The sequence below is a fragment of the Nicotiana tomentosiformis genome, chromosome 1 (genome assembly GCF_000390325.3).
Source record: "Nicotiana tomentosiformis chromosome 1, ASM39032v3, whole genome shotgun sequence".
Classification (NCBI taxonomy): Eukaryota; Viridiplantae; Streptophyta; class Magnoliopsida; order Solanales; family Solanaceae; genus Nicotiana; species Nicotiana tomentosiformis.
Window position 1 is genome coordinate 55418868 of NC_090812.1, and position 26736 is coordinate 55445603.

General features: G+C 35.8%; 3 protein-coding genes across 4 annotated transcripts; 2 read left to right on the plus strand and 1 right to left on the minus strand.

Annotated features, from left to right (window-relative positions):
* Positions 1–7424: 7424 nt before the first annotated feature.
* LOC104119001 (protein NRT1/ PTR FAMILY 7.2-like) lies at positions 7425–12659 on the plus strand. The gene is made up of 5 exons (XM_009630389.4): positions 7425–7710; positions 9857–9971; positions 10678–10895; positions 11008–11567; positions 11663–12659. The coding sequence occupies exons 1-5, from the start codon at positions 7648–7650 to the stop codon at positions 12528–12530; spliced, it is 1824 nt and encodes a 607-aa protein (XP_009628684.1). The 5' UTR covers positions 7425–7647; the 3' UTR covers positions 12531–12659.
* A 1193-nt stretch (positions 12660–13852) lies between these two features.
* LOC104119002 (arginase 1, mitochondrial) lies at positions 13853–21329 on the minus strand. 2 transcript variants are annotated; one of them, XM_009630390.4, is made up of 7 exons: positions 21031–21329; positions 19227–19396; positions 18323–18482; positions 16015–16148; positions 15003–15212; positions 14697–14807; positions 13853–14418 (listed from the first exon to the last, which is right to left on the minus strand). In XM_009630390.4, the coding sequence occupies exons 2-7, from the start codon at positions 19365–19367 to the stop codon at positions 14158–14160; spliced, it is 1017 nt and encodes a 338-aa protein (XP_009628685.1). In that variant the 5' UTR covers positions 19368–19396; positions 21031–21329; the 3' UTR covers positions 13853–14157. The 2 variants fall into 2 exon arrangements, with proteins under 2 accessions (XP_009628685.1, XP_070039386.1); XM_070183285.1 differs by having other exon boundaries at positions 19227–19387; positions 21031–21286.
* A 1383-nt stretch (positions 21330–22712) lies between these two features.
* LOC104119003 (uncharacterized) lies at positions 22713–26736 on the plus strand. Its single transcript, XM_009630391.4, has 3 exons — positions 22713–24366; positions 25179–25368; positions 26314–26736. Exons 1-3 carry the CDS (start codon positions 22798–22800, stop codon positions 26439–26441), a joined length of 1887 nt encoding a protein of 628 aa, XP_009628686.1. The 5' UTR covers positions 22713–22797; the 3' UTR covers positions 26442–26736.

A 26736-nucleotide genomic window follows, 5' to 3' on the forward strand; every position in this document is an offset into this window, starting at 1 on the left:
ACTCAAAGGACTATAACTTTCATTTGTTTCTCATCTGCTCATTCCTTATAGATTGCGAGATATAAGCTTCCAAAATCAGCCCTGTGCAACAGAGATTTCCAAACTCTTCCCAGACAGCCTGTAGTGTATCCATTATAACCTTTGGTACACAACTCCAAATGACAAATGGTTTACCTTTCAGAAAACTAGACAAAAGGGCTACAACTTTCATTTTTGGATCATCTCCAAATTCCTTATAGATTGCGAGATATATGCCTCCAAAATCAAACCATTGCAACTGAGATTTCCTTCTTCGCGAACGCGAAGAACAAAATCCCAGAAGCCAAATCCTTTCTTCGCGAACGCGAGATGCTCCTCGCGATCGCGAAGTACAACACCATATATCAGAAAATCAGCATCCAAAGTAGCCCAAAATGATCTGAAACACACCCGAACCCCTCGGGACCTCAACCAAACATACCAACGCGTCCCATAACATCATACGAACTTAGTCGAACCTTCAAATCACCTTCAACAACACCAAAAACACGGATTACACACGGATTCAAGCCTAATGAACTTAGAAATTTCCGAATTTCACAAACGACGCCGAAACCTCCCAAACCACGTCTGAATGACCTCAAATTTTGCACACAAGTTAGAAATGGCACAACAAAGCTATTCCAATTTCCAGAATCGGATTCCGACCCCTATATCAAAAAGTCAACCCCCCGATCAAACTTTTCAAAAATTCATCTTTCACCATTTCAAGCCTAATTTCACTACAAACCTCCAAATAATTTTCCGGGCATGCTCCTAAGTCCATAATCACCATACATAGCAATTGACATCATCAAAATTCCATTCCGCAACCGTTTTTTCAAAAGTCAACTCTCCGGTCAATTCTTTACATTTAAGCTTCTAAATAAGGATTGTTCTTTTAATTTAATTCTGAATCTTCAGTAATTCAAATTCGACCACACCCGCGGGTCATAATATATATTGCGAAGTTGCTCGAGACCTTAAGTCACTGAACGAGGCGTTAATTCTTAAAATGACAAATCGGGTCGTTACAACCTATGATATCATATTTGATTGTACTATTTAGCTTTCATCTTGCATAATCATCTTGTACGCCTGATTGAGAGTGGGAACAAGGACCGTTAATAATACTTGACTCCTTGCTTGTGCATAGGTTTCATTTAAACGCATTACAAATTGTACTAGTCTTTGTTGCGCCATGTGTTCTGCATATTCCTTATATTTTGTGCAGTCACATGGCAGTAGTATCATCGACCAATACTCATCCCAAGCACATTTCAATTTTGAGTAGTACTCTGACACTGATAAAATCCCCTGGCTAGTAGTACAAATTTCTCGAAGCCGTTGGTAGACTCTAGTGAGGATTTTCTTATCAAATCGCTCTTTTAGGTCTGTCCAAACACTATGGGCATTGGTTGACTACATTATTCCATTTGCTAGCTCTTTAGACACCGATTAGTGATCCAGGATAGCACAAAGGCATTACATCTCTCCTATTCATGTTCTAAGTCACCCTTGTATTGTTCCTTGCGATATTTTCCATCTATGAACCCTAGTTTATTTTTTGCTAGTAAGGCAACTTGCATGGAATTACTCCAAGTTGTATAATTCTCTATTCCTGTTAATTGTTGAGGGATTAGAAAACTACCTGGACTCTCTGAAGGATGTAAGTAGAGAGGATGTCTGGGATGTATGTTCGTGAACTTTTCTCTGTTGCCCTTCTCAGTTTTCAAAGCTGCGTTCGTCATCTTCAAAGCTTGAAATCAGTGAGTCGAAAATAAATTCAAGGTCGATATCTTCAAGGAAAAGCTTACTCCTTGCAGGAATTTACGAATTATGAGGTGAATCGCAAACCCTATGTGAATCGCCCAAATCTCTGCTGAACTCTCTTATTCTTAACTATCCAACGAAATTGAGTGAATATCTCAACACTAGCCTTCAATTCCTCAACGATTTAGCACGAAACCGCCATGAATCTATGGCTTTGATATCATATTGAAAAGGGAAAGGAAACTGTTCATTGAGCTAAGAAGGAGATAACAAAGAGAGAAGAGAATATTCTCGAAAAAATGGGACTCTATTATTCAATGTGTCTTTATACGTGTGTAACCACTTGTATATATATGACCTCACTAACTACTTAACAATACATATAAGCACATGTTAACACTAAACACTACTAAAAACAGTGTAATTCCGTCCGCTATTTCCGACCGAATTCCGACCGATTTTAATTGGTCGGGAAAATGATGGTCGCAAACGTGTACCGACCGAAATCGGTCGGAAATTTCCTACCGAATTCGGTCGGAAATTTCAAAGCGTTGACTGACTGTCAAACTTTAATTTCCGACCGAAATCGGTCGGAAACTATTAAATATATATATATTTTTTAATTTTCAAATTTTCAACCGAAATCGGTCGGAAACTATTAAATTTTTTAAAAAAAATTTCATGTTCATCTCTCTTTTTTTCTCTAGTTTTTGTCTTTTCAAGCTCTGCTGTCAGCTTTGCGATCTTCTGTTCCATAGACGATATAGTCGACCTATCAATCGCCTCGCCTTGGGCGGAAGTCTCTATACCTTGCAATCCAGCCCTGTAGCGCCGAAATGATTTATCTGGAAGGCCGTATGCTATCCCCTTTTTAGGACCACTTACAACATCCAACCATATCCTCTGCGCTTCTTTGTCTGAAATGGGCGATCGCTCGCCTTGCTCATTGAGATAAGTTGAGAGCGCTTGAGAATATAAATCTATATAAGTTGAGAGAGCTTGAAAAAACTAACATGCTAGTCGTCTTCGTCGACGTATCCTTCCTCGTCTGAAAATCCTTCCTCTTCACTTATTTCATTTTCATTAGGTGATTCTTCATGCTCATTTTCTATGATTGTTATTTCTTCCATATCTACATAAAGAACGAATAAATTACATGTTATATTGATCATAATTCAAATTAATTTATAGAATTAAGTTGCATAATAAATTATAATTTGTTAGCACACTCAATTAATCAGGACTTTGTGCAATATTAAGCCATATGTTTCGACATGATATATATATAAATAATTTCCCTTTCTCAATAACCACATTTAACCATTCTACTCTTTTGTATTTCATATAATACATGTAAGAATTCACTACATATTTTGAAACATATGAAAGCATGTTTAATCAAACATATGAAAGCATGTTTCCTTGGACAAGGAGAAGCAATTTTGCACAGTTTGTTTTGTTTAGGCAGTAAATAAAAACAAGCTTAAAGCAGTTCCAGACTTCCAACAAGTGTTTAGTTACTAAATTCTTCAACTGAATGATTTTATTCACATCTCAGAAGCTAACAAGTGTCCTGTTTCTTGTTTATTTTACTTAGATACTGCTCTTGCGCAGCTTAATAATGATAAGAAGTCTGCATTTATCAAGGCATGAGAAGAGAATGAAAATAGCAGAGTGGATAACAAGTAGGATTTCTAACTTCCTATATATGTTGTCAATTGTTAGTTATCATACAAAAAACTAATACTCATCAAATTTTAATAGAAATTACTGAAACATATACTAGTCATTATTTTGTTATCAAATACACTGAGAGATTATCATTTTTCCTCATCAAAAACAGAACTTTCTGAATATATGAGCTGCCAAACAATCTATTTTTCACATAAATCAACCCAAACAAAATTACAAAAAAATAAATACCCATCAAATATTTCAAAAATACACTATCATGTTCAAACATCTATATCATGTTCTCTATGCTCAAACACCTTGACAATTAATTGATATTATATTAGCTGGGATAGCAAAAATTTCAACGAAAATTAAGATGCTGATTCAAAACCCCCAACTGGTCAATGCAACAAGAAATTTTAAGGCATGAAAAAAGGAAGTTCAGAAACAAGAAATTCAGCTAAAATTTCAATAAAGACACTTACTTTAGGAGTAGAATAGTCAAGTTTTGGGTTGAATCCTAACTGTGACTCAATATCAGCGTGGCGGCGGTGGGCGGAGGGAGTCAAATCCGGCGAGGGTGGTCTGAGGAACCTTTTAAAAATAGCCATAATAAGGAACATAAAGATGAGAATAGCAGTGGCAACAAAACCGAAAGAAACAACATTCACAGCACTCACCCAAAAATGACCTCAACCACCCCCAAAAAGAAAACTTACCAGAGATGGAGAGGAGTCTGAGTGCCGACGATGGCCGCTTGGATTGCCGACGACAATGGCCCCTTGGGTTGAGTGTCGACGACGCCGGTGAAGCGGGGATTTGCTGAGAAAGAGAAAGAGAAAGGTGAAAGAGAAAGAGAAAGAAGTGAGGCGGAGAAAGAGAAAAGAGTAAAAAAAGTTAGGGCTTTTGCTGAGAAAGGCGTGTTTATTGATAGAAAAAAAAACATCTAGATAATGACCCATAATTTTGGTGAGAAAGACGTGTTTATTTAGAATCTACCATGTAATAATATAAACCAAAATTGATGATACAAGCTAATTAATTATTAATATTAATTAACGATGCAACTAATATATTTCTACTTACTTTAGTCATCAATTTAAGATAATTAAATAATCACTAAGATTTTTCACGTATACCATTAATAAACTTCTACTTAGTGTATAATTAACAATGTATAGGCTAGTAAATCACTAACATTAGTTAAGGACTTATCCTTAGTGCGTACACTTCTACTTAGTATAATTATCAATATCTATAAGCTAATTATAACTATTACACTTTTATACTTAATGTAATTATAAATTAATTGCATAATATATATATAAGCTATATTCGATATAACATTAGTTATATTTCGGATTTTATAAGTTTCGCCGGATTCCGAGAGTGGGCCCCACGGGTGATTTTTGAACTAATTTCGGATTTTATCGAAAGATGTAATATTTTCTTATGAAATTGATTCCTATAATTTTATTTGACTGTATCGAATTAATTATGACTAGATACGAGTCGATCGGAGTCGAAAAATCGAGGAAAATGCATACTACTTGGTTAAATTGGAGCAAGTCGAGGTAAGTGACTTGTCTAACCTTGTGTGGGAGAAATTTCCCCTAGGATTGGTATTGAAGTGATAAATTATAATGTGTTGAAAGTTGTGTACACGAGGTGACGAGTGTGTACACGGGCTAAATGTGAAACATTATGTTTTTAAATTGTGTAGATCATTGTTGCGCATTAATGAAACTATTTTATTCTGATATATTCTTCATCATTGATTTAATGTTTTAAAGTTGCTTGACTTTTTCCTGCTAATTGTTTTACCTGTTTAGTTGAAACTTGGTTTCTTTTATTCTGTGCATTATTTGAAGTTGATTTTCTTTAAATTAAATATTATTAATATGAAGTATTTGACATTTTTAAATTTGGTATTGAAGCAACACATTAAATATTTTAAAATATTATTTTGCTGAATTATTTATTCCTGAATCTTTTTGTAAGATTTTCGTACTCATTGTGATGGAGCCGTGGGCTCTTTATTGTGGAAAAATATTATTGATGATTTATGTTGGCATGAGTCGTGAGCTCTTTTATTGTGGAAAAATATTATTGTTGAAGTATTTTGGCAAGTTAAATTATTTGAGCACTTGAGGTACAAATTGTGATATATTGTGATGTTGATACGCATGCGGTGGTATAAGGTCTGGGTATTGAAACGCATGTGGTGAGATAAGGGTGGCTTGATACGCGTGGCTAGTAGGGGGAACTACTAGAAGTCATGCGGTGTGATAAGGATGGCTAAAACGCGGGATGCTATTTCGAAAAAAATATTTTCTTTAAAATAAATTGTGAAGGCTCCCGCGGTGAGATAAGAGAATGAGATATTCTAAATTTATTTATGATTTGGGACTACGAGGCGGTACCTCGTGAGCGCCCTTGTTGATATTGATTTATGGTCATAGTTGCCTTTGATTAGTTGTTGTGATTTTCATAAAGTTGAAAGGAACTCTGTTTTGATTCCACGAGATATTATTTGCCATTATTTTTTTGTAATTAAATAGTGACATGCTACTTGATTCATTTCCATTGTAATTTTATTTTATTATATTGTTAAATATTTTACCATGCAATTATTATTTTTCAGTAGGGCCTGACCTGACCTCGTCACTACACTACCGAGGTTAGGCTTGGCACTTACTGGGTACCGCTGTGGTGTACTCATACTACGCTTCTGCACATCTTTTTGTGCAGATCCAGGTACTCCTTACTCCTTACAAGCCCCGACATCAATGAGTTACATGTACACGGAGGTTTCGAGGTATATCTGCCAGCGTCCGTAGACTCCGGAGTCCCCTTCTATCATTATTGTGTTGCTTCCTTATTTTCTTTAGACCTTGATATATATATATATAGAGACATTGAGGATAAATTCTTAGAAGCTTGTGACTTATTTCTACCGGGTTTTGGGAGTTGAAATTGTTTGAATTATAGTTTATTTATTTCAGATTTAAATTTTTATTCTGCATTGATAGGCTTACCTAGTCTTAGAGATTAGGTGTCATCACGACATCCTACGGAGGGAATTTGGGGTCGTGACATATATACTAAATGTATAGTATATAAGTTATATTCGATATAACATTAGCTATATTAAGATGTTATATATATATATATATATATATATATATAATTATTTCAAACTTGGGCGGGAATTAATTATTTCAAACTTTTCGACCGATTTCGGTCGGAAATTTGAAAATTTTTTAATAAATAATTATTTTTGTTCATTATATACACGTATGACCAAATATTTGACCAATTTCCGACCGAAATCGGTCGGAATTTTTATTTTTTTGCTGTCAGAAAATTTTTGTTGATTTTTGCGACCAAATACTCTTATTTCCGACCGATTTCGGTCGATTTTTTTTCTGACCGATTTCGGTCGGAAAGCTTTGGACGGAAATCACCTGATTTCTAGTAGTGAAACTAACACTAACTAATTCTGTACAACTAACATGCTAATGTACAACTCTATACTACATCTATTGTTTTCAACAAAATGCTTTCAACACTTTTGTGTAAAATATTCCAGGAATAGAAAGATATCAACAAAAAAATACAGTTTGGCAAGACGCGAAAGACTGAAAATAGCTGTCGCGGTAAAACAAATGAATTATTTCCTGAATTTTGGTTTTGGAAAAAGTTGATTAATACATATGTATCTAAAACTGATGTAATAAATGATGAAAGATGTGTAGGGACCAAAGACAATCTCCGAAAAACAGAAAAGATAGAGCAAAAAGGCTCCTTAGAAGGGATTTGCTGACCCAAGAAATTTACTTCAATTCTCTTTGACTGTTTTGTTAGCTATATTCCAAACTTGTCGGCCATAGTCTGCCATTCACTTTTCTTATGTCATTTATTTGCCTATAAAACCTCACTTCAAATTCCCAGACTTTCATGTTACTCGCAGGTTTTTGCACTTTTACTGAAATAGACATATACATAGGCATAGCCATTGCATGGTTCCCACGTAAGATAAAACATTCCCCTAACTCTTACCCACAAAACCCACATTAAGACACTTGCCTTTTCACTATAAATTGCTGGTTTTAGTGCTCATTTTCTCTTCATTATATTCTGCCTTCCTTCTTTTATTTTCCTTGAAAACGTCTTGGAGCCATGGACCCAAAACAGCAATCTGCTGTCAGAGATGAATCCTCAGTTCCCATGAATGAATCCGAGGTACATTTTCACCTCATCTTTTTATTTATTTAATTGTTTAGCTATATATGATCATCTTGTTTGTATTTTTGGACTGTGTTGTATAGGATTCCTTTGGTTTTTCTTGTTCTATTATGGTTCTTTAGGAAACAGCATTTGCGATCCAACTATGGATTCGCGAATTCGACGGCTTTCAGTACCTTGATGTCCAACTCTATGTGTATCATCTGTCCGAAAAATTAAACACGTATAGAACGAGTTAGATATACATTTCATAATTCATTCTTTCGGCTCAAAATTCACGTCGTCTAAATTATGAATCAGCATTTAACAAACATAAGATTTCTGTATATACACCATTGTAGTTGATTAATTTGATTGATTTGATATGAAAAAAGTAACAGAACAAAGAAATCAGCCGAAAGGTTTGGCTATGATACAGCCAGCTGGGAGCTGAATGCTTTGTGTGATAATTATATCTGATTGTTTAACATGAAAAATGGTAATCATCGTCCATCATTGTATTGTCACTTGTTTATCTGACCAAAAAGGATACAGCCATTAATTAACTTATATATGTATCTAAGCCGCCTAATTAATCAAATAAACGAAGAAAAGAAAATTAAAAGGCATGCTTAACTTCACTAAAAAGTGACTTTAACTTTTCCTTTTTTTTTTTTCCCTTAAACAAAAACTCGCTATTTGTATTAATGCATGCTTTCTTCTCGTGCATCATGCAAATGAAAACCTTCAAAAAGGTAATAATGGATTTCACCTACTTTTAGTTTTTACTCAATCTCTCTAGTGATCATTATTATAAGTTCATTGTTTCTCTTTCACTCTTTAAATAAATAAAAAAGTCTGAACTATAAATATTTTTAAAAGTATTGATTTTACATTTGCTAATTAATATATACAAATACAGTAGTACAGTAGTTTTTTGCTGGAGAACACACCGAAAGGCAATTTCACCAAATCTTTTCATGCATACACTTTGTGTGGTATTATGTTTCGTTTTGTTAGCTTCTAATTCACAACTAATTATTTTGTTTTAGTTGCTATTTTCTCAATACTCCTTTTTTTCAATCTCAAATCTATAAAATTCTGGTCCTTCCCAATTATTTAGGACGTAAATCACCTTAAATTCCTTTTGCTATTTATAAGTAATGGCATTTTTTTTGGTTCTTTCCATTTTTTGTATTCGATCAACAAAATATAAATTATATACGTCTTTTTTGTGTGTGTGGACAATATAGGAGGTTGTGGGTAGAGAAAGAGTATGATTTGGTGAAAAATGGACCTTGCACCTCTCTCTACACTTCCAAGAAATGTGAGCTTTGATAGTCAGTTGAATTCAATACTCCCTCGTGTCCACAATAAGTGACTATTTTATCTTTGACACACACATTAAAGAAATACAAACTCTTAGAAACTAAATTAATCTTAATTAATTGTTACTTTGACACATTGGAATATGTAAATAAGGGCAAATTTTGAAAAAATAAAATTAATTCCTTCTTGATTATGTAAATGGACACTTATGTTAAACCAAAATAAAAAGGTAAAATTGTCCTATTGTGGACCGGAGGGATACCAGATTAGCTTTTTTCTCCGTCAGATTGATTATCCAATTTGACCACAAACTTTTTGTTAAAACAGAAAAAGACATAATCTAGACTCTAGAGTAAAGATTTGCATTTTGATTCCGCTCATAACTAAATTTTCTTTTGGAAAAAGAAACTAAATGCTAATAGCCATCTTAGCGTTATGTACTTTGTCAACTTTTATTTGGATTTCATGATCACCTCAGATTTATTGTGTCTACATCCAAATCTGACATAATCCTAAAAAAGTTACTCCTCTTTTTGACTCAACTTTTCAAAAACCTTTTACTAGAATTTGAAGCGATGAAAAAGAATTATCCCCTCTTTATGGTCCCACACGATATTCTAATTTATTCTTATCAAAACAATTATAGGTAAGTCAAAGTTAATCTAATTGCCAAAAGGAAATCTTATACAACATTTTGTTTGTCTTCGTTTTTTTTTTGTGCGGTGGGGGAGAAAAAAAGGAAGCATGCTATATATTATATAATATGAAACCTCATCATATTTGATGAAAGGATATAATATTTGAAATGCAATATCTTTTTATGTATGGCCAACAGGAAGGGAAAAAGAGACTTTTGGATTGTTGTACAAAAGATGGATCAACAGACAGGCATGGGAAACCAGCAATCAAGGCAAAAACTGGTGGATGGAAAACTGGAGCTCTTTTATTAGGTCTACTAATTATACTCTTATTAGCATAGTTCCCCCCTGCCACAACATTTTCTATTTAAGCACTTATGATAATAATTTCAATACTCAGGACACAGAGAATGAAAGTAATAGTTTTGTATATATAAAAAGATGAGATAAAGTAATTAACGACTAATTAGATCAAGCCATTCGAAGAGAGTAGTCAGTAGTTTAACCCATAAAAGTAGGGGAAGAAATTTTAAGACAGTTGAGATTAAAATAAAAATCTATTCCATTCAAGAAAAGATCGAACCATATGCATGGCCATTGTTTCTAGAAAAGCTTAAATACACGGAAAATGTAAAAAAATTTTACACTATCAATAGTGTAATTTAACATGTTCTGCCGGGTTATTTACTTTATTTATTAGGTTACCAAAATCATATTTGTCGTAAACAGTTACATGTTATGCCATTCATTAAGCTTAATCTGACTCTTTAGAGAAGGGAAGAGAAAGGGTTTCACCCTTGGGTTCAGAATATACATCTACAAGAAGAAAGAAAATGAGGAGTTGGTTTGGTGATGTCAAAATATACAAACAGAACTAAGAAGTAGAAAAACAATACGAACTCATAATTTCCAAGTTTAAAACATACATTTACAAAGTGCATAATATATAAGCTGAAAATCTATGAATTATACTTCTTTTACGATAATATAGTAGCTATCTGTTCTTTGCTTGATGCAGTCAGTGAAGGATTGGCTGCAGTTGCATTTACTGGAGTGGAAGTGAACATGGTTCTTTTCTCAAAGACTGTCTTAAGGCAGTCAAATGCTGAAGCAGCAAACATGTTCAGCAAATGGATGGGAACTCTTTATATTTTCTCTTTACTTGGAGCTTTTCTAAGTGATTCCTACTTTGGAAGATACCTCACTTGCATTGTTTTTCTAGCTGTTATGAATGTTGTAAGTTATATTTTTTCTCATACCCCCTTTGGCCCCACAATTCATTTTTAAATAATTGACGTTTCTGAAATGTGAGGATTCATATAGTAGATTCCAATTTGCTTTTTTGCAGGGTTTAGTGGTATTGTCTCTGTTAACTCAAGCATTTATGCTTGAACCTGAAGGTTGTGGCAAGTTGGGAGAGCTATGTAAGCCTCAATCACAAGTCGAGGTTGCCATGTTCTATTTATCGATATACTTACTAGCTCTTGGGAGTGGCTCTATAGAACCAGCACTTGCCACACTAGGAGCTGATCAATTTGATGAAGAGGATCCAGAAGAAAGTTGTTCCAAGACGAAATTCTTTAGCTACTTCTATGTTGCTCTCAACCTTGGATCATTGGTTGCAGAGACACTTCTGGTTTATATGGAAAACATGGGAAGATGGGTACTTTCCTTTTGGATATCTACAGCTTGTGGCTTTGTTGCCTTGCTCTCAATCATTAGCGGTGCCCCTAGGTACCGCCATATTAGACCTTGTTGCAACCCCATCTCCAGGTTCTCTCAGGTAATCATCGCTTCTATTAGGAAAATAAAGCTTACTGTTCCTTCACATGGAGAGGGGTTGTATGAAGCGCGAAGCAGAAATGAAAAAGACAGCACCAGAAGAATCTCTCATACAGATGACTTCAAGTAAGCTTAGCTTACCCTGTTTTAGGATCTTATAATGCTGATTAATTTCATCAACTCAAACATATGACACGTTCCTTTAACTTGTATGAGAATAGGTTTCTTGATCGAGCTGCAGTTGTAACCCCATCAGACATGCTAATATTACCTGATAAAAGTGAAACTCATAACCAATGGAGGCTCTGTACTGTGACACAAGTTGAAGAAGTGAAATGTGTGCTAAGGCTACTTCCAATATGGTTCTGTACAATCTTGGCATCCATTGTCTTTGTGCAAGTGCTTTCTCTCTTCGTCGAGCAAGGATCTGCAATGAACACAAGCACAATGATCTCGGGGTTTCACATTCCACCAGCAAGCATGACATCATTTGACATCATAAGCACATCCTCCTTCATCATTTGCTATGAGAAGATCATAATTCCTTTGTATGTGAAACTAACCAAAAGTAAGCCAAAGCTTCCGAGTGAGCTGCAAAGGATAGGGATTGGACTTGTCATTTCAACAGTAGCTATGGTGATTGCAGGCTTGGTTGAGCAACACAGACTAAGGTTTGCTAATGAAGGAGGGGAAGAGACAAGTTCTTTGAGTATTTTCTGGCAAACTCCACAATATGTGCTTGTCGGAGTAGGGGAAGCATTCATCTATGTTGCTCAGTGGGAATTCTTTGCATCACAAATTCCCGATAATCTGAAGAGCATGGGGCTTGGGTTGTCCATGTCTTCCTCAGCACTAGGTAGCTACTTGTGCAGCATTATATTAAGTGTGGTAATAAAGATCACAACAAGGCATGGAAAGCCAGGTTGGATACCTGCAAATTTAAACGACGGGCACTTGGATAGGTTTTTCTTCCTTTCAGCTGCTTTGGCTGCACTAGATCTTGTACTATTTATTGTGTGCGCTAAAAGGTACAAGTCTATAGCACTAGAAAAAAGAGAGATAGGACAGGAGATGGAAGCTACAGCTTGAACTAATGAAAATTGTAACAACTCCACAACAATTGTTCTATTGTTTAGGAAGAAACACAAAATGAAGTAGAGCATTGTGGAGCCTTACTCAAGAGGAAAGAAGAAAATTTAAATAGAAACCAAAAGAAAGCATGCTTAATTAGATACTGAATGTGTTGTGTTTTATGACAATCTTGGTATTGACAAAAACCTCCTTGCAATCTTGATTTTGTTGTAATGCTTCATATATAGGATCATGTTAATGATAGAACAGGCATGTTTTCATGTTTTGGTAGTCCACTCTCCACTCATAGTAACAAGACTAAAAATCTTTTGAACATTGTAACAGGCACTCATTCTACTGACCTCCAGTTGCAGGTCTTTAGCAATAGTTTTGTATATCGCTGCCATACCTATGTCACGTTAATGAGTTTCATAAAGCTATTTTAGGGACTGCAGTTTTCCTTCATAAATGTCTGCTTGTGGTTACATAGTTAACTGAAGAGCATTTAGATTTGGCAATATTCAGACTAAGCTATAACACATATTACTGCGTCAACCAGTTAAATAAATCGCCATAAAAGAAAATGTTATAAAGAATGAAAACTGGGACTCCCTAGGAGCAATGCAGCCTCTATCTGCCTCGTGCACACTTTACATCTTGAATTATTTGGACCTGTAGCCCCCAAACATTGTGTTTGAAGTTCTCTTTACATCTAAAAATATTTTTCTCCTAAAATTATTAAACTGGGTGGCTTAAAATATTAGGATGTATATACAATTTTATATAAAGGACAGTCCGGTGCACTGAGCTCCCCCTATGCCCGCGTCCGGGAAGGGTCTTGTGGTTGGGTCGTACCACAAGGGTCTATTGTACACAACCTTATGCAAGAGGCTGTTTCCACGGCTCGAACCCGTGATCTTCTGGTCACATGGCAGCAACGTTACCAGTTACGCCAAGGCTCCCCTTCGTATATACAATTTTATGCCTAGATAATAAAATCAATTCTTGTACAATGTATTGCTTTTGAATTATTCAACGTTTAATGCATTTTCTCTAAATTTTTTTAAAAATTTAATCTGTTTTTATTTCATTTTTTATTTTTAGAATTATCAGATAAAAAATCATGGGACATGCTTCCGGGCTATGGCTCGCCCCGTTGGTAAACACTTTGTTCTACACCACAAAAGATTAATAAACATCCGTACACAACAAGATTTGCATTACTTTCTCTTATTCTATAAGTGAGAGTTTAGCAGTTCTCCGTCAACATGTCTGTTTCACTACAAGGTTATTTCCGAAATTTCATACTTTATCTGCTTGGGCCTAGTACCAGTTATAAGTAGGAGCAGCGAAGAAAGCTTATTTTGGGAGGTGAGTTTACAGATATCCCAATCAATGACATGAATTAGTTCTCCTTGTCTAATTTGATCTTGCAATGAAAAACTGAGCATCTACTAGGTCTACCTGATACTTCCATTTTAAGTTCTAATATGCTTACAGTGCTACGATAAGGTGAATAAACACTTGCTTTGGTGCTTATCCTCTATTAAACTTCCCAGTAAAAATGAGTATAAATCTAGTGCCAGCGGTCTATATAGGATGCACAGTACTGCGTCCTTCATAAATTTAGAATAACCTGTGCAGATCATTTGGATATCTTGGCAGTAAGTTCTCTTACCAGCTTCGCAGCAACCATCGCAGTCATGCCATCAACAGTATCACGCTGTGGGTTGAACTCAACAACATCAGCACCAACAACATCCGCTTGAAGGTTATGCAGTATGTTTAGAACATCACGGAAAGAGAGACCGCCTGGTTCTATATGAGATACTCCAGGAGCAAATGCTGGATCCATACAGTCAATATCCACTGAGATATACACGCCCTTCACACCTTCACCAAGTTTCTGAATGTACAAAAAATATTTATCAATGTAGCAATGATGCACTGCCAGTGTACAGACATTGGAAGTTTAGTATTGCTACATTTGACATGAAATCAAAGGAGATAATGACTTATAGTAGGAAATACAGAGAATCAGAGAGAAGTATATGATAATATACATCTGAAATAGACTCGGCACATTTGAGACTTTTGAAGTGATGAACACGTTTGCAAGATATAATTCAGGGAGAAAAAACAAGAGGGGAAGGGAAAGGAAAGAGGTGGTAAAGAAAGACAGACCAGATTCTCCAAAAACTGGCGGTCTCTGGAAAAAGTCCGCATTTCATATTGCTCCACGCCAAACCTTTTCCCTTGTTCACGACCTTCTTTGGTAATTGATCTAATTCCCACCTACAAACAAGATCAAGGGTTTTGTTAAACAATTTCTAATGTTTATGCTAGCGAGAGTAGGCAACTTGTAAACCCAAAGAGTACATCATTGAACAGCTAATCCTATTGCAGGAGAGATCGCTTTACATAGGAATGCAAGAAATGTAGTACAAAGTCATACATGCTTAGTTGGTCTATAGGGAAAGCTTAGATTACTTGCAAAAGCCGTCGAGCGTAACCACCCTCCATAATTCGTGCAAAGCTTGATGCATGTGAATATTTGTTTCCTTCAAAGGAATGGTAAATATCAGGATGAGCATCAAGGTGAAGGATATCAATAGGTCCTCCAAGCTTTTCAGACACAGCTCTTACAACAGGATAGGATATGGAGTGATCACCCCCTAACACCAAGGGGCGCAATGGATCCTGAAAAGTCAATACGAGAATTGAATTAACAAATTATTAAGTACGGGGAAAAGAAGAGAAAGAAACTGAAGCATATAAACCGTTGCCTAATAAGAACTACTTTGAGTAGAATTCATAATTGTAGAGAATAGTTTATCCCGACATCAAAGTATATTAACATTCCATTCAGAAGCAAGGAAATCATACAACAAAAGTGAGTTTTGATGCTTCATTGGATAACAGCTGGGAAAAACTGATTTCTTTCATTCAACTGAAGATCTTTTTCTTTTGTTCACTTTGAGGTGAAAATTTTGGCAAGGACTATTGTGGCAGTGCAGAGAAAGCAACAATATTTTGATGCCCATATAGTCATCAGTAAACTGTCTCAAGCAGGTCCTTCCAGCTCTAAAAATCATATTATGGATAAAAGATCCATGAGAACGGCATATGACGTCATGAAGAGAACTCTCCTTTTCCCTTTTTAACTTCTCCTAGACATGAATGAAGGTGAGAGCTCACATTGGTAACTTTAAATAATATAAGCATAGAAAAGATAAAGTTAAAGCTAAAATTTTAGAATGGAGCAGGTAGGACTCAGACATAAGAAAAAGAAATAAAAAATTATATATCCTTTTTTTTTCCTGGTTTTGGGAGGGAGGGGGTTTCGGAAGTTTGATATGACGTTATAAAACGGATTTAGTAATTTCTCTAACTTGAATGGGTGCCACTGTCCTAGCAAGGCCTATGATTTTAGTATCCATCCCTTGCAGAAAAAGGACTCCAAATACTTTCTCAGAAGTTATTTACATAAAAGATGGTTTACCTCCTCCATCACTAGCTTGACAGATTCACTTATGATACTCATCAACCTATCATCATCAACGCCACTATCTCGTAACTCTTGAACTGGCACATCACCAACATCGGTCAAGATGCGTGGATCATTTAATTCTTTTCCTGCGTAATAGAAATAACTTGTTTAGATTTCAAACTTCGAATATCAGTTAGCTAAAAGGAATGGCAACATGTATGGTGAAAATTGCCGATAATAACATTCAGGAGGTTTAGCAAATTAGACTGAGTGCCTGGCTGTTCAAGCAATCAGACAGCATTTTTTGGTGCTACTTTATAGTGAGACTTCCTAGTGATAATTGAATATCATGTTATCTAGAAGGATCCGTCAAATAGAGAAAATCTTCCAAACACCATTGATCAGTTGCTAAAAAGCTGATCAGTAGATGCAAGAGATGAATAGGAGAACAAGGAAGACCGAATTACTCTAGATCAAGCGGTCATCGCAGAAAAAGGGAACATGAAATAGTGATTGATTAACCCTTCAGATTATGAGCAAAATCCGGAAGAGCGACCATAAGCTTCAAGCCACACATGGTTAAAACAATTTAGAACATCAAGTTTCTTCATTAAGATTCAATTAATTTATTTTTATTTTTCTCTCTTGGTTTCAACCAATAATCTTTGAAACTTCATTACGGTGCATTTGCCGAAAAAATAGCTCAATCTAGGCTACTAAGCTTTACAAAAATGTAATATAGTATTGTAACCAGCAAAACAACACTTCTCTTAATCATAGAACATCAAAGCACCAGCAGCAAAGCGTCAGATATCCAAAATTAAAGTTAGCACCATGACATCGAATTTCTACAACAATGAACTAAATACGTAACTTCTACCTAGCAGCTTAAGGTTTTCGATGAGACGATTAGCACACTTTAATATTTATCAGCATACATGGGTCTTGAATTTGAGTCTCACTATTGACCATCACAAAAATACTTACGTGCGTGGCACAATGAAAATTAGGCCCGCCCATGATGAGACTGCAATCTAAAATAAATAAATAGAAAATGTCCATTTCTAACAGTTTAAGAGGTGTTTGGCTAAGCTTATAAGCTGGTCAAACTGGCTTATAATCATCTTTTGGCTTATCTACGCGTTTGGTAAACACCCAAAGTGCTTATGAGCTAAAAGCAGCCATAAGTCATAAGTTGGTCACCCCCAACTTATGATTTTTCAGCTTATAAGCACTTTTAGTTTGACCTAGGCTTTTACTAGTTTATCCTTAGTAATATTTTTTAATTCACAAAATATTTTTCCCAAAATAAATTTTCTAACTTCCTCTTCATTCCATATTTGTTGTTCATCCTTTTCATTACAAGAAACTTTTTAATTCATAATCTTTTGTAAAGTTTTTAAGGATATTTTTGTCATTTTATTAAAAGAACAGCTTATCAGCACTTTTCTACCAAACACATCAACTGCTTATTATCAGTTTTAGCACGTCTATCCAAACGCGTAAATACTTTTTTAAAAAATCAGTTTCAGCACTTCAAACTTATCAGCTATTTACAATCAGCCAATCCAAACGGGCTCTAAATCAGTCGATGAGCCAGTTCACACACTTCAACAAGACCTACAACAGAGGAGGCCAAAACACCGAGGTATCTGGCAAATGAACCAAATGGACATGTGCAGCAGCCCGAACGGGAGATAGAACAGCTACTAGTAAATGCAGAGAAAAAGGTCTACGAAGTGAATGATTCTGACCACTTATCTAATAATATAATTGAAAGCTGCGCTTTGCGTCAAGATAAAATCTTGGATAAAGGGGCTAGTTTGGCTGGTGTAACCACTACTGAACTAAGGTTTTAGGTTCAAACACCTACATCTTCTTTACAATTTTCGAACCCCCCCCCCCTTCTTTCCCCTCACTATTAAATTAAACAATTCCAGAGTAATGAATTCTTCCTTACACAACATGATGAAAGTGATTATTGACTTTCCAGACTTCTGTACGGTAATTTACATGGAAATGCAGATGGTTCTGCAAAAAATACGCATTGCACTCTTTAGTCACTACAAATAGATTTCAAGAATGACGTGAGAAGAATCCGGGGGTGTTAAGAAAGATGGCTTTCACCATGTATATCAAAATCTCAACTGGAACTAGATCTGATATGGAATAGAATGAGTATAAAGCTTAACCCAATATTTATTGAATATAGGATTGTGATTGATACTCCCCAAAGAAATTATTGTCGTTTGAACCTCATCTCGCACGAAGTAAATGATGTGAAGAATAATCGTTTTAACAGGTAGATAACTTGATTTACCTTCCTCGGTTGTGGAGTTAGTGCTGCCACACCAAATAGCCTCTCGTATACGAGGAGGAGCGAATGCTGGCCCTTGGAGAAATGAAGAGTTATGTCCCAACGGAACTCCAAGAAGAGACGTTGAAGCCACAGCACCTCCGAGAGCACGAATAAGCTCTCCCTATAAGAATAACTTAAAAAGATCAGGAAGGGAATAAGGTCACTCATTCACGTCAATGGTCTTAAAGAAAAATAACTCAATCGTCAAAGCAGAACCAACTTGTAAGTCAGTGCGAATGAGAAACAACAAGCCCTTAAGGGAGAGCTTGTAAGACAATGCAACAGAAGTAGCTGCTAGCTTCTTTCTCTCCTTCTCCCCTGGTACCCCCATGTTCTATACTATTAACCATGATAAAGAAATTGACCATTATCATATTAGGATACACCTACCACTTTCCCATTACATTTGTATGACTAGATTAAGTGATGATGTAGGGATACAGATCAAGCAGAACGTTAACACTGTTTTTAAAATGGCAAACAATTGCCTGTAATAAAGCAAAAAATACAAAACTTAGAAACATCTCTGCTGCTGGCGAAATGTTTAGTCATGCATTTCAATTCCAGTCATACAAAACTTTTTTCTAATGATGATTATCATATGTAAAACTACTTTACATGAGAACTCAATACTGAATCTACAATCACCCACACCATTAAGAACCACCAAGATAAACCAAAGAAAGCTTTTGCATGGGTGCTGTTAGGCCATTAGTTCAAAACCCTTTTACAAAAGGTTCTACTCATAATTAGTACTTGCACAATTAGCTTGCTGTAGCCAAATACAAAAATAAGCAATACTAATGCATATCATTTCATCATATTTGCCCCACTATAAATTACATTCTTCCACGTCTTACATTACCTTAAGCTTTGCTCTTTCACGAATAAGTGTAAGAGATGCTTCTATAACACGATTCTGTCCTTTTTCTACTAATTCTTTTGGAACATTCGCCGCGTTCAATTTCTGCATATAGTGGATTCCCATCCTTCCTGCACTCTTCATATTTGCTAATTCTGGTTATCCTGCAAAGTCTGGTCAACATAAAAAAAACAAAAGGACATACAACTTAATACAAAAATCTAGAGCTGCTAAACAGACAAGAACAAGGCAACATAGAGAGGAACTAACAAGGTATGAAGTGACGCAACAAAATTCACCAGATATATTATATGACCTATCTTCAACGGTTGGTCATGTTTATGAACAAACATCAACCACCAAATTGCTATGTTTCTCCTATTTAAATCCCCAAAAGAAGAGAGGGCACTTAAAAAGACCCTCCACAAGTCTGTTAAGATTTCAAGCCAACCATGGTCTATCTACAGGAATAAGTCTGCTTTTTCAAGAAGAGCTTTTCAATTTTGCAATTGTTTCTGGTAAAAGAGTTTGTCGTCAACCAAATTGTAAACATACAGAAGCAGTAGTATAGTTAAGCCATGTCCTCACCAACAACAACTACATCTCACCCCTCAGTCTCAAAAAAGCAGGGTTCGGCTACATGAATCCTTACTGACTATATGTCTCCAGCTACGCTCAACTCATGTCATCATGATATTGAATAAAAATAAAAGCATTTAATATACATAAATAATATTAAAAGTTCTCTAAATTTTTAAGGGCATAATAATATATAAATCTATGATGAGGTCAAAATACTCCTAGAAAAGAAATAGGTTCAAAATCAACTTACTAACAAGACTAAAACCTATTTCCAACTATTCCCCACTAGTAGATATATATTCTTTCATCAGATAGAGAAAAAATAAAAGGGAAGAAAAAACAATTAAGGAAGATTTTTTGCAGTAAACTTATAATAGCATGTTTGGCCAAATTTCTAAAATCTGATTATTTGAAAAGCGCTTTAGTGCTTTTCAAGTGAGAAGTAGTTTGTGTTTGGCTAAATAATTTGAAAATCACTTTTGAGCAACAATTAGTGTTTGGCCAAGCTTTTAAAAAGTGCTTCTAAGTGTATTTTTCTCAAAAGTGTTTTTCAAAAAAGTATTTTTGAAAAGAAGCTAATTTTTCTGCTTCTCCGAAAATGCTTCTGCTTCTTCTCAAAGCTTGGCCAAATACTTTAATTTTGACCAAAAAAAAACACTTTTTGACTAAAAAAAAGCACTTTTGGTCCAAAAACAAAATCTTGGCAAAACAGGCTATAAGTATGTCTGAGCAAAAAAAAATCAAACTTTTTTCTTGACCAGAGATCCTCCAAAATAGGAATTTTTTTACTCAAGCTAAATAGCCAAACCCATGCTCATATTCCCGTACAATTTCCAGTTCTTACCTATTGTTTTGTTAATCAACCAAAAATAAAGCAATTTTCTTTTACTCCCATTATTTTTTCCAAGGTTATCTTTCTGGGAAGAGCTAAACTTTCTCTGTAAACGGAAATAGTACAACCCAACAACAAACGTACATACTTATAGATGAACAATGTTTAAAGAAGCACCAAATTCAAGAACAAAAGCTTACTTCTTGAATGGTTGATATAGTAACAAAACGGCAAAGGTATCAAATTTGCAGATAACATGATTAAATAAACACATAATTCAAGACAAAAAAAGCTTAATTGTTGAAGGGTAAAAGATCAACATAGTAGTAAGAAGGAAAAGAATAAGGTTCTAAATAGGGTATGAAAAGGAACAAAGCAAGAAAGTTATCATACCTGCAAGAAACAGAGGCAAACACTGGATCAAAGAACCGAGAGCTGAGGTGAGTTGAATAGATCTAAGGAAGAAAGGGTTGTGGGAGCACCGAAGAGCGAAAGAGGAAGAGGAACATGCAGTCCTTTTTGTAGTTAGTGATATTTGCTTATTGCAGCAAATGGAGTGTGAAAAGTGGAGACTGCCAGTAATGTTAAAAATATTACTCCTGTAGTTATCCAACTAGATTAGCGCACATTGCACGTAATCACCAACTGCTAAACCCAATCCATCCCCCTCTCCTGAACCGGACCAACCTAATTAAATATTCTTGATAATTCCTCGTGCTTGCTTTTATATGTCGTGGAACGATCGGGTCTAATTTGTGACTAATTGTATATATATATATTAAGTTGACGGGTCGGATTGTGATTAATTATTTACTCTAAATTAATCCGCCTATGTTGATCCAATCATATTATGAGCTAACCATTAATCTTCCGTTATCGTTAATACTCGTTTAAGGGTGGTAGTCAGTAGATAGTGAATACTGAATTGGAAATGAATTCAGTTACCCAAAATTGGCAACTCTGACGACATCGGTTACTTTTTTGCAAAGAACGCCGAATTGTTAGCGGCCCGTTTCCCCTTGTATATCACACTCTTCTATGTGTCAGTCACTACCGCGGACGCCGCAATTGGGCGCCTGACAGCCACCTCATTGGCCAACCATACTCCACCTCAAATTTCTCTAACCGGGGCGGATTTACCTTAGGCGCGGTATCACGTAATACTACTTCGCCGGAAAATTTCACCAAATACACATATAAATAATATATAAAAAATAATAAATATCGTGTAATAATATATAATGATACCACTTGATTAATCTAGATTGTTTGGTCGCTGATTAAGTCGTTACAATTCTCGAGTTTCATTCTAGGTTCGAGCCCAAAATAAATACATTATTGGCCTTTTAAATTTTACGTTCCCTTAGCATCTTTAAAAATGATTGATATGATTTAAATTATTATTTTTGTAACGCCATTTTAAATTTATTTGTTTACTCTTTTAAATGTGATATCGCTTATAAAAAATGCATTATGGTGTACTTATGCAAGTTCTAGCTCCTAGTATACGACATTCGCTATCCTTTGAAAAAGTAAAGTTAAAATGATTATGAACTTAGGTTTCGCAACTTGTTTGGAACGGGAAATTAAACTTGTTTGATTTTAAAAATTAAACCTTATTCGTAGTGTTTTGATTTCCAGACATAGGAAAGAATTCAGACTAAAAACAATGTTTTCATCAACATAATTATTTTTATCTTTGGCAGAGACGCTAAATATATTTGTACATTTACACCTTCATATATGTTAGTATACAGGATCACATAACCCAACCCAAAATTAAAGACCAATGCTGAAAAATGTCGATACACCAAGTCAGCATAAGAACTTCAAGAATTAAGAGCTAAAAACTGTCCATTTTTTTTTTCAAGAGAAAAGGGAGGGAGCCGCTGCTGGGATTGTTGTTGCATGTCACCCATTGGGCCTAACCTCAGATCAATTGCAGGTACTCACAGCTGGATTGTTTACATGACCCGAGCCCAATGAAAGTAACCCGTTGACGCTCGGAGCAAGTCGATCTAATATGGGTCCATCAAACATGGAACATTCCGAAAACTTCAGGTACCAAACCAAACTTCTTCTCCAGAACATTACCCCCCCTTCCCAAAATATGGTTAATGACAGTTATAGAAATAGAAACAAAAATAAAACAGCAGAAAAATGCTTCTGCTTCATCACAAAATTCCTCTTCCCTTCCACCGTCAATCTCTCCTCTTCAACCCCAAAATCATCCCCAGAAAACTAATAATCCCAATTCACTCCATGTCCACTTCATCTTCACAAACAACTCATCAACAGTTGGACCAACAGCAAGAAGATGAAGAAAAACAAGCTTTATTATTAGCGCAAGTCTTGAAATACCACAAAGAAACGAAACACTCTTTCACAAACTACGCTCGTGGCCCTCGTGGTCTTGATTGGGCCAATCAGCCCAACCCTTTTCGCCGTTACGTTTCTTCTCCACTCATCCCTCTCTTACACTCTCCATTTCCGGATGAATCATCTCCTCTTTACTCCTCACTTTTCAAGACTCTCCCTTTTCCAAAACCCATTTCCCATTCCACAATTTCTCAGTTTTTTTATGATTCTTTAGCCTTATCTGCTTGGAAATCTACTGGGTTTTCAACTTGGTCCCTTCGGGTAAACCCTAGTAGTGGAAACCTTCATCCAACTGAAGCTTATATTATTTGTCCACCTGTTGAATCAGTGTCAGATAAAGGTTTTGTGGCCCATTATGCTCCAAAAGAGCATTCTTTGGAAATTAGAGCTCAATTTCAATCTGGGTTCTTCACAAGATTCTTCCCTGAAAATTCTTTCCTTATTGGATTATCATCTATTTTTTGGAGAGAAGCTTGGAAGTATGGTGAAAGGGCATTTAGGTATTGTAATCATGATGTAGGTCATGCTATTGCTGCTGTTTCAATGGCAGCAGCAGGGCTTGGATGGGATGCGAAGGTTCTAGATGGATTGGGTTATGAGGAGTTGGAGAAGTTAATGGGCCTTGAAATTTTTCCCAAGTTTAATATCCCGTCTCGGCCAGTGAAGGGGACAATGCCTGAGATCGAAATTGAACATCCGGATTGTGTTCTTTTGGTTATTCCTAGTGGTGTGAATGAATTTGAAGTGGATTATAAGGAGTTGAGTAATGGTATTTCGGAGCTTTCGGGTTTGGATTGGAATGGCAAGCCTAATGTGCTTAGTAAAGAGCATATTTGTTGGGATATCATATATAGAACAGCTGAAGCAGCGAAAAAGCCATTAACAATGTTTAATGGATCTGTAGTTGATCCATTTCAGAGAAGTGGAACAATCAGTGAAAGCTCTTATAAGGATTTAAGTTTAAGGGAATTGGTTAGAAAGCGTAGGAGCGCGGTTGATATGGATGGTTTTACCGAAATGGCAAACGACACATTTTATCAGATATTGTTGCATTGTATGCCTTCTGGTTCTTGTGACGGGGAGAAGCATGCTAGGCAATTGGCATTGCCATTTAGATCACTTGCTTGGGATAGTGAAGTCCATGCTGCTCTGTTTGTTCATAGGGTTGTTGGCTTGCCTAGTGGATTATATTTTTTGGTAAGGAATGAGAACCATTTGGATGATCTTAAGAAAGCTACTAGAGCTGAGTTCAAATGGGTGAAACCAGATGGTTGTCCTGATGATCTTCCTCTGTATGAGCTGGCAAGAGGCGACTGCAGGGAGCTTTCAAAACGATTGTCATGCCATCAGGTATATACTTCTGCTCTTTGATTTGATCATATTAGTGGGGCTGCTTTTGGATAAGTCATATTAGTTGGGATCAATTTGTCTTTAAAAGACAAATATAAGTGCTGGAATGAAACTGGAGCAAATGGATCAGAACAGATGTTGAGGATTCATAGAGCCGACCAATTTAGTTTTGTGTTGAAGATTAATTGTTGTTGTTACTTTGATATGATCATGCTTGCGCATAACTTATACTATGCCTATCAGAATGTTACTATTTCTGTGATCAGATACCTCCTGTACCAGAAGATATACTAACATAAATCTTTTTACTTCATATCCAGATTTTTCGTCCTCCATTTCTCTATTATCTTGTTGTTAATGAGTCTTTTCACATTTCAATTAGCAAACCAATTATGGTTCCTACAGTTTTTTGATGTTGTGGCGGAATTTTCAAAGGTTGTCAGTGTACAAACTCACAAAACATATGATTAGTTCTTACCATTGTAAAAGCATCTTGGTTGAGTAACATACAATCTTATTTCTTTTTTTTCCCCATTCATACTAAGTGAATCAACTCTATATATCTGATTATAAAATTTCGAATGAAGTGTTTCATTCTCCAACTGAAATTAAAGCTAAAGACAAGGGTGAAACAATCTTTTTGTTTTACTTAATATATCTTGATGTCAAATGTAGTTGATCTTTTACTAGTTTTTCTCTCTTTTAATTGTCATACTATGTAGAATCATGATGCTAGGTGGACTTACAGTCAGATCAAGCCATTTGTTGCTTGTAGTGCTTCAAATGACCTCTTTGGGAAATTCTTTATGCAGGACATTGCTAGTGATGGCTGCTTCAGCTTGGGTATGATTGCTCATTTTGACCCCACTTTGCGCAACAAGGGTTCTTGGATGTACCCGCGGTTATTTTGGGAGACAGGAGTTCTGGGCCAAGTTTTGTATCTTGAAGCGCATGCAGTTGGCATCTCTGCAACTGGAATTGGCTGTTTCTTTGACGATCCCGGTATATCCTCTCTACCCACTCTCTTTATCTTTACATTGTAAATGTTTATTACTCACACTTGCCATGAGTCTCTTTCCTTGTTGAACCTCATTTAGGGAATAAAAATGTCCAAGCTGGACTCAATATTATCATTTTTAGAATTGTATTTTCCACTTAAGATATGTAAGATATTTTACTTACCAGTTCCTAGTCTTAAAAGACCAAAAGAGAACCTTGCATCCAAGGGTGTAGCCTAGAGGTCAATGAAGTGGCAGGAGAACCATGGGGTCTCAAGGTTCAAATCCCAGCGGGGTAAAAAAAAAACACTAGGTGATTTTTTCATCTGCCTAATCCTGGGTGGGCATAGTTACCCGGTACCTATCCTAGTAGGAGGTAGTTGGTATCAGGTGGATTGGTTGATGGGTGCGCAAGTTTTCCCCGACATCAGCATCATGAAAAAGAATGAACTGAAAGACAACCTCGAAAAATGTAAAAGAGAAAGTGGAGGGAAAAAGGCAAGAGGACAATGAGAAGTCTAATAGTAATATGAACTTGGTTATTGATTTAATGAAAGTAATATGAACTTGCGGAGTTAGCTTATTGTGATTCTTGATATTGTGAAAGTTGATGCATATTATTATCACCTTTTGTTTAAAGCACCTTATTTTTCCTTTGAAATCTGTCACATAGAAAACCTAATGTATGTGCTACCTCCAGAGAATAAAAAATCTAAGTAATCGTATTAGCAAAATGTGAACCTGAACATATGCATATATTTTCCTCTGGATCGTTGGTATTTGACATTTGTGAATGATCTAGTATGCCCCTTTTTGTCTTCCCCTTTCTTTTCCCAGATGATTAGTAAGTGGTGTCGTGTTATAGCTTATAACTGTATTTGACTAGAGATTAATTGGATGTTGTATTGCCACTAACCTATCACCCTTCCTTTTGCATGATCATTGGCAGTGCATGAAATTCTTGGGCTCAAAGGATCAGAGTTTCAGAGTCTCTATCATTTCACAGTTGGAGGTCCAGTTGTTGACAAGCGGATAATGAGTCTGCCAGCATACCCCGGCCCAAGCGTTGATGCCTGATCAGAATAATACCAAAGGTTGTTTGATTCATTATGTCCAATTTCACAAACATAACAAGCTATTACGCTGAATTTCACATGAATTGTGTAGCAAGAAGGTTTACTGCTCATATTTCTTCAGACAAAATATGGAGAAAATAAAAATTCCTGAAACCTAAAGGTGAAGAAAAATGAATGTCTTGATATACTAAACTATATAGTTAGGAGCCATAGTTGAACCTCTGTACACAAATTCCATCATTGTACAGAACCAACATTTTCCTCAATGGTGAGAACTTGCATTAAAGTTTTTCTCA

Coding starts and splice junctions, on each gene's coding strand:
- LOC104119001 (XM_009630389.4), top strand. CDS start 7,648: ATGGACCCAAAACAGCAATCTGCTGTCAGAGATGAATCCTCAGTTCCC. Junction 7,711..9,856: donor TTCCCATGAATGAATCCGAG/GTACATTTTCAC, acceptor TATGGCCAACAG/GAAGGGAAAAAGAGACTTTT. Junction 10,896..11,007: donor TTCTAGCTGTTATGAATGTT/GTAAGTTATATT, acceptor GCTTTTTTGCAG/GGTTTAGTGGTATTGTCTCT.
- LOC104119002 (XM_009630390.4), bottom strand. CDS start 19,367: ATGAAGAGTGCAGGAAGGATGGGAATCCACTATATGCAGAAATTGAAC. Junction 18,483..19,226: donor GTGAAAGAGCAAAGCTTAAG/GTAATGTAAGAC, acceptor TTATTCTTATAG/GGAGAGCTTATTCGTGCTCT. Junction 14,419..14,696: donor GCCAGTTTTTGGAGAATCTG/GTCTGTCTTTCT, acceptor TTGTACATTCAG/AAACTTGGTGAAGGTGTGAA.
- LOC104119003 (XM_009630391.4), top strand. CDS start 22,798: ATGCTTCTGCTTCATCACAAAATTCCTCTTCCCTTCCACCGTCAATCT. Junction 24,367..25,178: donor AACGATTGTCATGCCATCAG/GTATATACTTCT, acceptor TTCTTTATGCAG/GACATTGCTAGTGATGGCTG. Junction 25,369..26,313: donor CTGTTTCTTTGACGATCCCG/GTATATCCTCTC, acceptor GATCATTGGCAG/TGCATGAAATTCTTGGGCTC.